Genomic DNA, 13,029 nt, shown 5'->3' with positions numbered 1-13,029 from the left:
CATAAAAAAACATACTGAAGATTCTGATGCCATGTGTTAAAGGTGATACGGTCAGGTGAGACCAAAACTGAACTTTTTGGGCTGAACTCTGAGCTCTATGTTTGGCAGAAACCAAACAAAGCACACCACCCAAACCACACCATCTCTACAGTGGAGCATGGTGGTGGCAGCACTATGTTGTGGGCTTGGTTCTCTTCAGCAGGGACTGGGCAGTTGGTCAGGATTGAAGGGAAAATGGATGCTGCCAAGTCCACCCACATTCTTGAGGGAAACCCTTGTCCCTCTGTTAGAAACTTGAAAATGGGCAGGTGGTTCACCTTCAGCCTGACAACGACCCAAAACACACCTCCATAAAAACAACACAGTGGCTAAAGGACAGGAAGGTGAAGGTCCTAGGTCCTAGTCAGAGCTCTGACCTGAATCCTACAGAACATCTGTGGATGGACCTGAAGAGTGCAGTCCATCACCACTCACCACAGAATCTGACTGAACTCCAACAGTTCTGCAGGAAGAATGGGGAAATATTTCCACTCTAGGTGCACAAAGCTGGTAGAGACAGATCCAAACAGACTGATGCTGTAATTAAAGCAAAAGGTGCCTCCACAAAGGATTACATCTGGGGACTCAGCACTTTTACAACACTGCTATTCTAGTTTTTCCTTTTTGTATTAACTAACTAAAAAAAAAACATTTCAATTGAATGTTGTAAGGCAAAATATGTAAATCACGCTGGGAAAAAATATATTTTTTTAATGTATTATCATTTCAGGCGGTAAAAAAAGTGACTATTTCTAAAGGGAATCAGAATTTTCTATAGGCACTATAAGTACTGTATGGTAAATACTGTAGATAACATCTGAGAAGAGTAGAAAGTAGAGAGTTGATGACATACCTGTTTTCCAGTCAGAATATTCTTATTGTGGATGAAACTGTAAAACAGCTTGGATTAGGGTGGACTCTGCCGGGCTTCCCTCATAGTCACGCCATGGTTTATGACATGGTACACCAAAATTGCTCTTATGCCATCAGAAATAATGGTCCGTGCATGGCCTCTTCGACCACGTCCTCCTCTTCCTCTACCTCTTGCTCTCCCTGCATCCATGCTTGCAAAGATCTCAAAAGGGCTATCTGAGGCCTTCGGTAGCTGGCTGATTGGTGTTCAGTGATGTAAGTAGGTATTTTCAGGTGGGTATTTCAGTGTTTTCAATTACCTGATGTGTTTTGTATTTTTAATAGATGTGTCTTCCCAATATTAACCTGATATTTCATTTTTGAACAAAGTGTCTTATGTATGAAATAGTGTGTAGTATGCAGGAGCAAGTGTGTTGCAGAAATGCAACTAAAGCAAAGCAGCGAAATTTATTAAAGGTATAGTAACAAAAACTGCAAGTTGTGTTACTTTGGTCTAAGCATGGGTCTATAATGGTCAAGCAATGGGAAAAAAACTGTATCTACACATGTCCACCAAACGTGGTTACAATAGCAGAGTACGGAGCCCTGGTGGTGACATGGACGCACTTAATAACTTGCACGCATGCATAATAACTCCCACGTGAGATACTAAGTCGCACACACACTTTACTAAAGTGTGCAGGTGCTTTAAAATTCTGTCCATGTCACCTCCAGGGCTCAAAGTGTTCAGGAGATATGATAGGTTTTGTAATACAAGCCCTGTCCCCAACATTGGTGCAAAACTCTTAGGGACAGTTATATGGAACATGCATGGAGCATAAAAAATCTGAAAAAAATAATTTTTGGTCCGCAGATGTTCTGTACCACATTTGGTGGTGATTGCTCGAAATTTGTAAGAGGAGAAGGGAAACAACTTTGGCCACAATACAAAATGGGGGAAATCGATAGACTGGTCGAAGAATTTATGAAAAAGTGTGTGTGTGTGTGTGTGTGTGTGTGTGTGTGTGTGTGTGTGTGTGTGTGTGTGTGTGTGTGTGTGTGTGTGTGTGTGTGCGAGTATGTGTGTGCGTGTGTGTGTGTTTGCTGCCTAAAGCAAATGTAATTGGTTTAAAGAAATATGAACTAGCCAGAACCGTTTTATACTATAGCAGAATGCTAAGCGTTGTAGCCAGATCTTTCCTCTCCATGTGAGCCTAGGTCCTACTGAAAGATTCAGGTCAGATTCATCTTATTGACTCTTTGATCCAGTGGTTCCTTATGTAAATTATTATGGCAGTTACAGACAGCTGCTGGTGTTAGGATAACATTTAGGAATGACTTTCTTTTATTTACATGTGCTCATGGTAAAGACTTTCAGAAAGAGTTCATTTCTCAAAGTAAGCTATCAACAAAAGAATCATTTTGGTATGGATTCAGAGACTCAGGTATTGTATCTGTACAAACATTTGTGAGAGAACTTTCCCATCGCCACAAGAAAACACTCAAAAGATCATCTGCTCACAGCAGGATGATTTGATGCTCATCTAAAGCATCAGTTTTTCAGTTCATCTCACGCCCAGACGTTGATCACTCCATCACTCCCCGCTGATATCACAGTCTCTCCTTTGTGGTCAAACGTCACACTCTGCACACCATTGCTGTGTCCCTGGAGGCTGCTCGCCACACAGGAATCTACCTCCACCAGTCTGACCAGACCATCAGAGCTGGCCACAGCCAGCGTCTTCCCCGATGGGCTGAACGCCACCTGGTTAGCGGCCAATGGCCCAGCATCTATCGTGGCCGTTGCCAACGTAGGTTTCCTGATGTCCCACAGGTTAATGATGCCACATGAGTCACAGGAGGCCACGACGTTGCCTGCCAAGCTAAAGGTGGTGTGGTTGCATGGGTGCTGGTGTCCTTGGAAAGTAGTGGTGCAGACACCCAGTCTGGCATCCCACATGGCGAGGGTTTTGTCAGCTGAGCAGGTGAGGAGGACGTCGGAGAAGGGCAGGAAGCAGACGCTGTTGACGGAGGCAGTGTGGCGACGCAGCGTGAGGCGGCATCGCTGGCTGTTCAAGTCCCACAGCTTGGCGGTTCTGTCAGCAGAACAGGAAGCCAAGAAATGGCCGCACGAGTGGAAGGAGCTTCCCCAGGTGGGCTGGCTGTGGCCGGGCAGCGTCAGCAGGCAGCAGCCACGAGAGAAATCCCAGAGCCGCACCTGCAGGAGAGTCAAAGAGTCAGCCTTAGAACATGAAGACCAGGAAAACAGGAAAACAGAAACCTCACTAAGGGAAGGTTCACACCTAAAGGTGCAGTTCCATTATCAAACCAATAAAGTTGATTCTGAGTAAAGTTTATTCTAATCCAATGAGATGATGATACATTGTTTCAATTTTCAATCTGACAATTAAATTATATGCTTCCTGTGATTGGTTTGCATGGTGTTCACACCACAAATGAACTTTTCCAGAGTTAACTTGACAGTGGGCCCAGACCACCCCTTTGAGACGGACCAGACAGTGGTTGTTTGGTGCACACCAGAGTTCCAGTCCGGCGTTCACACCACAGACTGTATAAAAATGGACGTAGCCACTCCACCGTGGCCCGTTCTCTCAACTTGATCCAATCATACTCACGTCTGTGAGTCTCCATCTTGTCAGACTTTGACTCCTCCTCATTTCCTCTTACCAAAAAAATTGCATGTATGTGACGTTTGGGGGAAGGGAGATATGTCCATCTGACTGATGTTTACAGATTTAGCCACGTTAGCTCACATTAGCTCCTGCGCCTGGGAGCTAGGCTAACAGAACACCTTACTAGATAAACACGATGTGTTCTAAACCATCTGTTTGTACAGTTGATCAAAGAGCAAACCATCTCGTCACTTATACTAACAAAACCACATGAATGACCAGAGTCGAGGTGGAGAGGATGGAGTTAGCATGCTAATCCTGACAGCTAGCCTCTGAGGAGAAGTAAGGGCCAGAGGCTAGCTGTCACTCAAGAGGCTACGCCCCTAATTATTCATACACTTTAACCTCCAACAAAATAAAAATTAGCCTGATATAAAACAATTCACCCCCTCAGTGTTGTCATGGAGATATGACCTAAACATACATACTATAATGTTTTTTTGTCCCAGGCCTTAAACAGGTTTAATGATGCTGTGTGAACGGCCTGTTTAACATTGGGGTCAGTGAGAAACTGCTCTATTGTGCAAACTACTCTAGTGGACACTTGAGGAACTGCAGTTTTTGGCACTTCCTTATTGGAGTGACCTAAGATCAAACTGGGTTGTACTTTAACCTGTATCCCACCTGTATACTGTTGCAGTGGTGTGAAGACTACTTACCATACAGTCTCCACTGGTGGTTGCCAGTTTTGCTCCATCAGGGTGAAAACTGCAGCCAGACAGCCAATCAGAGTGACCCTCTCCTGTCAGCACCATCTCAGCAACCTGTCAACACACAACACATGACATTACATCAGCCAATCAGAGTGACCCTCTCTCACCAACAAAGTAATGTAGTAGGATTTTATTGACTTCTTTTTTTTTGCTCTTTTCATAACATTTATTTTTATGGCCTCTGTTTTCCGTTTCACAGGGATGTGCACAAACAATCTGCAGCCTTTTTGTATTCTACTAGTGGAAGTTGGCACTCTATACACATATTTAACAGAAAAAACGCTGTCAGCAGGCATCGTGTGACACCTAGAGAACACTGAGCTGCTGCCGGCTGCAGGGACTTCTAGAGGCAGCTGAGTGAAATCTCCCTGTTACAAAAACCCTGGCTGTGTTTCAGTAGTGGTTCAACACGTCCTCCTTCACTTCCCCTCAGCCCTTGGTATTATGTAACAGCACATGTCACACAGGGGCCACTCGGAGAGCTGAGGGGAATTGTTCTGGGGAGGAGCAGGGGGGGAAATGGAACTCACCTGCCCTTGTTCCCTTCAGCCCAAACTATGATGGATCCACCCCCAGGTGCAGGTTTAGAGCTCTACTGCTTCTTATTAATAATCACCTTTGGACTCATTTGAATGAGATGAAGGTGTTTTCTGTGGATGATTGTAATATGTCTACGGTCTGCACTTTGTAAACAGCTGCATCATCTTTGATTCAGAAACTTCTGTTTGTGATCTGAATCCTGATTATTGGAAGCATTACTATGGGGTGGCAGTAACTCAGTCCATAGGTGACTTGGCTGGGAACCAGAGGGTCGCTGGTTTGAGTCCCTGTGTGGACCATTAATGGAATGTGGACTGGTGGCTGGAGAGGTGGCAGTTTCTCATCTAACCTCCTAATGATTCCTCTTGCACATTTTTACCTTTTCTCTTGCCTTCTGATTTTCTTTCATGTCATCCTACAATCCATATGATCTAATGTTCTCTCAACTAATTTAGTTTAATCCGTCTCACTGTCAGTCAAACTCCTCTAATCCTTGTTTATGGTGTATGGTGTGATTTTCTGGAGGGGACGGGTTCAAACAGGCTCAAACAGACTCCGGTCTCCTGTAAGCTACTGGGCCGGGTCTGACCAACCTGGCAACCCGACTACTGGACTTATTTTTTGCTGTTGTGACTACGATCTTGAGACACTAGATGGAGGTGTTCGGCTCATTCTCCAGATTCAACCTTTGAGTATTTGATCAAATTTGATATTGTGTCTTTTATGTCACATCTCATGTCATATGTTATCTCTTCTCATGTCATATGTTATCTCATCTCATGTCATATGTTATCTGCTCTCATGTCATATGTTATCTCATCTCATGTCATATGTTATCTCATCTCATGTCATATGTTATCTGCTCTCATGTCATATGTTATCTCATCTCATGTCATATATTATCTCATCTCATGTCATATGTTATCTCATCTCATGTCATATGTTATCTCATCTCATGTCATATATTATCTCATCTCATGTCATATGTTATCTCATGTCGTATATTATCTCATCTCATGTCATATGTTATCTCATCTCATGTCATATATTATCTCATCTCATGTCATATGTTATCTCATCTCATGTCATATGTTATCTCATCTAATGTCATATATTATCTCATCTCATGTCATATGTTATCTCATCTCATGTCATATGTTATCTCATCTCATGTCATATGTTATCTCATCTCATGTCATATGTTATCTCATCTCATGTCATATGTTATCTCATCTCATGTCATATGTTATCTCATCTCATGTCATATATTATCTCATCTCATGTCATATGTTATCTCATCTCATGTCATATATTATCTCATCTCATGTCATATGTTATCTGATCTCATGTCATATTTTATCTGATCTCATGTCATATATTATCTCATCTTGTGTCATATGTTATCTCATCTCATGTCATATTTTATCTGATCTCATGTCATATGTTATCTCATCTCATGTCATATGTTATCTGATCTCATGTCATATGTTATCTCATCTCATGTCATATGTTATCTCATGTCATATATTATCTCATCTCATGTCATATGTTATCTCATCTCATGTCATATATTATCTGATCTCATGTCATATTTTATCTGATCTCATGTCATATATTATCTCATGTCATATATTATCTCATCTCATGTCATATGTTATCTCATCTCATGTCATATATTATCTGATCTCATGTCATATGTTATCTGCTCTCATGTCATATGTTATCTCATCTCATGTCATATGTTATCTGCTCTCATGTCATATGTTATCTCATCTCATGTCATATGTTATCTCATCTCATGTCATATGTTATCTGCTCTCATGTCATATGTTATCTCATCTCATGTCATATATTATCTCATCTCATGTCATATGTTATCTCATCTCATGTCATATGTTATCTCATCTCATGTCATATATTATCTCATCTCATGTCATATGTTATCTCATGTCGTATATTATCTCATCTCATGTCATATGTTATCTCATCTCATGTCATATATTATCTCATCTCATGTCATATGTTATCTCATCTCATGTCATATGTTATCTCATCTCATGTCATATATTATCTCATCTCATGTCATATATTATCTCATCTCATGTCATATGTTATCTCATCTCATGTCATATGTTATCTCATCTCATGTCATATGTTATCTCATCTCATGTCATATGTTATCTCATCTCATGTCATATGTTATCTGACCTCATGTCATATTTTATCTGATCTCATGTCATATATTATCTCATCTTGTGTCATATGTTATCTCATCTCATGTCATATTTTATCTGATCTCATGTCATATGTTATCTCACCTCATGTCATATGTTATCTGATCTCATGTCATATGTAATCTCATCTCATGTCATATGTTATCTCATGTCATATATTATCTCATCTCATGTCATATGTTATCTCATCTCATGTCATATATTATCTGATCTCATGTCATATTTTATCTGATCTCATGTCATATATTATCTCATCTCGTGTCATATGTTATCTCATCTCATGTCATATTTTATCTCATGTCATATATTATCTCATCTCATGTCATATGTTATCTCATCTCATGTCATATATTATCTGATCTCATGTCATATTTTATCTGATCTCATGTCATATATTATCTCATCTCGTGTCATATGTTATCTCATCTCATGACATATTTTATCTGATCTCATGTCATATGTTATCTCATCTCATGTCATATGTTATCTCATCTCATGTCATATGTTATCTCATCTCATGTCATATGTTATCTCATCTCATGTCATATGTTATCTCATCTCATGTCATATATTATCTCATCTCATGTCATATGTTATCTCATCTCATGTCATATATTATCTCATCTCATGTCATATGTTATCTGATCTCATGTCATATTTTATCTGATCTCATGTCATATATTATCTCATCTTGTGTCATATGTTATCTCATCTCATGTCATATTTTATCTGATCTCATGTCATATGTTATCTCACCTCATGTCATATGTTATCTGATCTCACGTCATATGTTATCTCATCTCATGTCATATGTTATCTCATGTCATATATTATCTCATCTCATGTCATATGTTATCTCATCTCATGTCATATATTATCTGATCTCATGTCATATTTTATCTGATCTCATGTCATATATTATCTCATGTCATATATTATCTCATCTCATGTCATATGTTATCTCATCTCATGTCATATATTATCTGATCTCATGTCATATGTTATCTGCTCTCATGTCATATGTTATCTCATCTCATGTCATATGTTATCTGCTCTCATGTCATATGTTATCTCATCTCATGTCATATGTTATCTCATCTCATGTCATATGTTATCTGCTCTCATGTCATATGTTATCTCATCTCATGTCATATATTATCTCATCTCATGTCATATGTTATCTCATCTCATGTCATATGTTATCTCATCTCATGTCATATATTATCTCATCTCATGTCATATGTTATCTCATGTCGTATATTATCTCATCTCATGTCATATGTTATCTCATCTCATGTCATATATTATCTCATCTCATGTCATATGTTATCTCATCTCATGTCATATGTTATCTCATCTCATGTCATATATTATCTCATCTCATGTCATATATTATCTCATCTCATGTCATATGTTATCTCATCTCATGTCATATGTTATCTCATCTCATGTCATATGTTATCTCACCTCATGTCATATGTTATCTGATCTCATGTCATATGTAATCTCATCTCATGTCATATGTTATCTCATGTCATATATTATCTCATCTCATGTCATATGTTATCTCATCTCATGTCATATATTATCTGATCTCATGTCATATTTTATCTGATCTCATGTCATATATTATCTCATCTCGTGTCATATGTTATCTCATCTCATGTCATATTTTATCTCATGTCATATATTATCTCATCTCATGTCATATGTTATCTCATCTCATGTCATATATTATCTGATCTCATGTCATATTTTATCTGATCTCATGTCATATATTATCTCATCTCGTGTCATATGTTATCTCATCTCATGACATATTTTATCTGATCTCATGTCATATGTTATCTCATCTCATGTCATATGTTATCTCATCTCATGTCATATGTTATCTCATCTCATGTCATATGTTATCTCATCTCATGTCATATGTTATCTCATCTCATGTCATATATTATCTCATCTCATGTCATATGTTATCTCATCTCATGTCATATATTATCTCATCTCATGTCATATGTTATCTGATCTCATGTCATATTTTATCTGATCTCATGTCATATATTATCTCATCTTGTGTCATATGTTATCTCATCTCATGTCATATTTTATCTGATCTCATGTCATATGTTATCTCACCTCATGTCATATGTTATCTGATCTCACGTCATATGTTATCTCATCTCATGTCATATGTTATCTCATGTCATATATTATCTCATCTCATGTCATATGTTATCTCATCTCATGTCATATATTATCTGATCTCATGTCATATTTTATCTGATCTCATGTCATATATTATCTCATGTCATATATTATCTCATCTCATGTCATATGTTATCTCATCTCATGTCATATATTATCTGATCTCATGTCATATGTTATCTGCTCTCATGTCATATGTTATCTCATCTCATGTCATATGTTATCTGCTCTCATGTCATATGTTATCTCATCTCATGTCATATGTTATCTCATCTCATGTCATATGTTATCTGCTCTCATGTCATATGTTATCTCATCTCATGTCATATATTATCTCATCTCATGTCATATGTTATCTCATCTCATGTCATATGTTATCTCATCTCATGTCATATATTATCTCATCTCATGTCATATGTTATCTCATGTCGTATATTATCTCATCTCATGTCATATGTTATCTCATCTCATGTCATATATTATCTCATCTCATGTCATATGTTATCTCATCTCATGTCATATGTTATCTCATCTCATGTCATATATTATCTCATCTCATGTCATATATTATCTCATCTCATGTCATATGTTATCTCATCTCATGTCATATGTTATCTCATCTCATGTCATATGTTATCTCATCTCATGTCATATGTTATCTCATCTCATGTCATATGTTATCTGATCTCATGTCATATTTTATCTGATCTCATGTCATATATTATCTCATCTTGTGTCATATGTTATCTCATCTCATGTCATATTTTATCTGATCTCATGTCATATGTTATCTCACCTCATGTCATATGTTATCTGATCTCATGTCATATGTAATCTCATCTCATGTCATATGTTATCTCATGTCATATTTTATCTCATCTCATGTCATATGTTATCTCATCTCATGTCATATATTATCTGATCTCATGTCATATTTTATCTGATCTCATGTCATATATTATCTCATCTCGTGTCATATGTTATCTCATCTCATGTCATATTTTATCTCATGTCATATATTATCTCATCTCATGTCATATGTTATCTCATCTCATGTCATATATTATCTGATCTCATGTCATATTTTATCTGATCTCATGTCATATATTATCTCATCTCGTGTCATATGTTATCTCATCTCATGACATATTTTATCTGATCTCATGTCATTTGTTATCTCATCTCATGTCATATGTTATCTGATCTCATGTCATATGTTATCTGATCTCATGTCATATATTATCTCATCTCATGTCATATGTTATCTCATCTCATGTCATATGTTATCTCATCTCATGTCATATGTTATCTGATCTCATGTCATATATTATCTGATCTCATGTCATATGTTATCTAATCTCATGTCATATGTTATCTCATCTCATGTCATATGTTATCTCATCTCATGTCATATGTTATCTCATCTCATGTAGTTTGTTGCCATCTCATCTCATGTCATATGTTATCTCATCTCATGTAGTTTGTTGCCATCTCATCTAATCCCCTCTTTCATGCCAACCCATCTGAGTTCATTATTAATCTTATCTCATATTTCATTCCATCCCATCCCATATGTCATCCCATCTAATCTCATCTCATATGTCAACTGCCGAGGTGCCCTTGAGCAAGGCACCGAACCCCAAAACTGCTCTCGGCGTTTCCTCATGGGGTAGTCCCTCTCTCAATCAATGGACCTGTTTGTGCATATGTGTTTTTCGGGCCTGTGTGTGTGTTTAACATGAAAAATAATAAACAGAGTGAAAAGAGAATTTCCCTGCTTTCTTTCTTCTTCTTCTTCTTCTCACATCTCATATGTCATCTCATTTCATATGATCCTATCTCACCCTATAGTTCATCTCACATCCTAACCTCTGTTATCTCACCTCATCTGTGGCCCTATCTCATGTGCTTTCCTGGTTTCTCTTTGATTGATTTGAATCCATGAATGCCTTTTTCTCTCACCTTCTCTCCATCAGCCTGCAGCACCCACAGCTTCCAGCTGCGGTCATCACTGGTGGAAGCGAGGATCCGTTCTTGTGGATGGAGGTCAATGCAGCTGATGGGAAGTTTATGGGCTCTGATGGAGTAGGACAGGTTGAAGGAGCTGGGGCTTTTCACTTCTTGAAATGTCCCCTGAGTCCGGTGTGGGTTCATCAGCCTGCTGCAGACAGGAAACTCTGCGTCCTTCGGAAGTCTGCTCCCGGGGCTTTTTGCTGGAGATTTATCAGCGCTGTTGCTCCTTTTGATGCTTCTCTCTTTCTTGATCTGGGATTTTTCCTGATTCGGTCTTGTGTCTGTGGTTTTTTGAACTCTGTCCTTTTTTAAACTGAGGAGCATTTTCTGTCCCAGAGCTGCTTGATATTTGTCCTCCAGCTGCCTCAGCGCTGGCTCGAAGGACTCCAGATGTTCCTTCAGCTGTCTGAAGTCCTTAATCAGCCCGTTTTTGTCCTCAGCAACTCGTCGGTACTGTAGCCGGTGGAAATCCCTCTCCCTCTGCATCCTCACCAGGCCCTCCCCTGCCACCAGCACATCCTGTCTGAGTAGATCCGTCTCTCTGCGGACCGTCTCCAGCTCGCTCTGGAGGAGCTGCGTATGTGTAAGAGCATTAGGCATGAACACGACACCCGTCGCTGCCAACGTCAGAGTTTCTGTCAGGAGTTCCTGCGCTGAGCTGTACCACTCTGCCTCAAAGCTGTTCAGGGTCCGACTCAGGCCGGCCCTCCGCAGGGAGTTCCTCAGGAAGTCGTCCACCGCCTCTGGGATTTTGGGGAGGATTTGTTGCTGGGTTGGTGCAGGTTTCCTTCTAGAAGCAGTGGAGGGAGCGGCCTTCCTCACCGCCTCTTCAAAGTCCTCCTCTGAGGAAGCCTCCTTGCTCTCTTCCTCTGCTTCTTCTGGTTCTTTTCCTCTTGCTGACATTTTCTCTTCTCTGGCTCTGAGCTTCTTGTTTACATGTTGCCGTGGTAACGTTGCAGAGCAGCTGAGCTCCATCTTGACTCTGTTGTTTACCCTGTTACCATAGCAACTCTGCCACACATTTTCTGATCTGAAATCGGTTTTGTAAATTATCATTGGTTGTGTATATGAATATAGTGTATGGCATATTTTTCATGTTTTGTTTTTGTCATTCAGCAGTTTTTTTCTCTCATGATCAGTTTATTATCACTTGTTTTTCAGTTGTTTTTCCTACTTAGGCTAAATCACAATAAAGCTGGAAACTCACACAGTTTACACAGTTTTTAAAAATGTGTTTATTTATGTTTGAACGCATAACTAACAGTGATATTGGACGCACGTCCATATATAACCCTACATTGTTAAAATGTCTAAGATTAGGCCAATAAGGAATAATATTAATAATTTGATAAAAGCATTTAACCCACATCATCCAAAGAATTGGGAAATGGATAGTAGAATATGCATACAGTAAGCCTATTACAGACATGCAATAAACATTCACTTTTTTAAATGATTTGTACTGTCTGAGTTGTTATTTATTCTGTTGTAGTGGTATTAAATGAAATATTCCTATTTATCAATTCAATAGGATTTCAATTCAATTCAGTTTTATTTATAGTGCTAAATCATAACAAGAGTTATCTCAGGACACTTTACAGAGTAGGTTAAGACCACACTCTCTCTCTGTCCATCTGTCTGTCTTTGTCTCTCTCTGTCCATCTTTGTCTCTCTCTCTTTCTCTCTCCTTTTCTTCTTCCCCAACCGGTGCAGACAGATGTCCGTCCTACAGAGCTG

At 38.9% G+C, this 13,029-nt stretch overlaps 1 protein-coding gene across 1 annotated transcript; it reads right to left on the bottom strand.

Moving 5' to 3' along the window:
• Positions 1-2,461: 2,461 nt before the first annotated feature.
• On the bottom strand, positions 2,462-12,267 carry spag16 (sperm associated antigen 16; the record flags this gene model as incomplete). The annotated part of the gene is made up of 3 exons (XM_083930094.1): positions 2,462-3,109; positions 4,244-4,348; positions 11,242-12,267. The coding sequence occupies 3 exons, from the start codon at positions 12,265-12,267 to the stop codon at positions 2,462-2,464; spliced, it is 1,779 nt and encodes a 592-aa protein (XP_083786220.1).
• Positions 12,268-13,029: the final 762 nt, after the last annotated feature.

The sequence above is a fragment of the Echiichthys vipera genome, assembly GCF_963691815.1.
Source record: "Echiichthys vipera genome assembly, chromosome: 16".
In the NCBI taxonomy this organism is placed as follows: domain Eukaryota; kingdom Metazoa; phylum Chordata; class Actinopteri; order Perciformes; family Trachinidae; genus Echiichthys; species Echiichthys vipera.
Note: the sequence above shows the minus strand (reverse complement) of the source record. Positions and strands in the feature narration are given on the sequence as shown.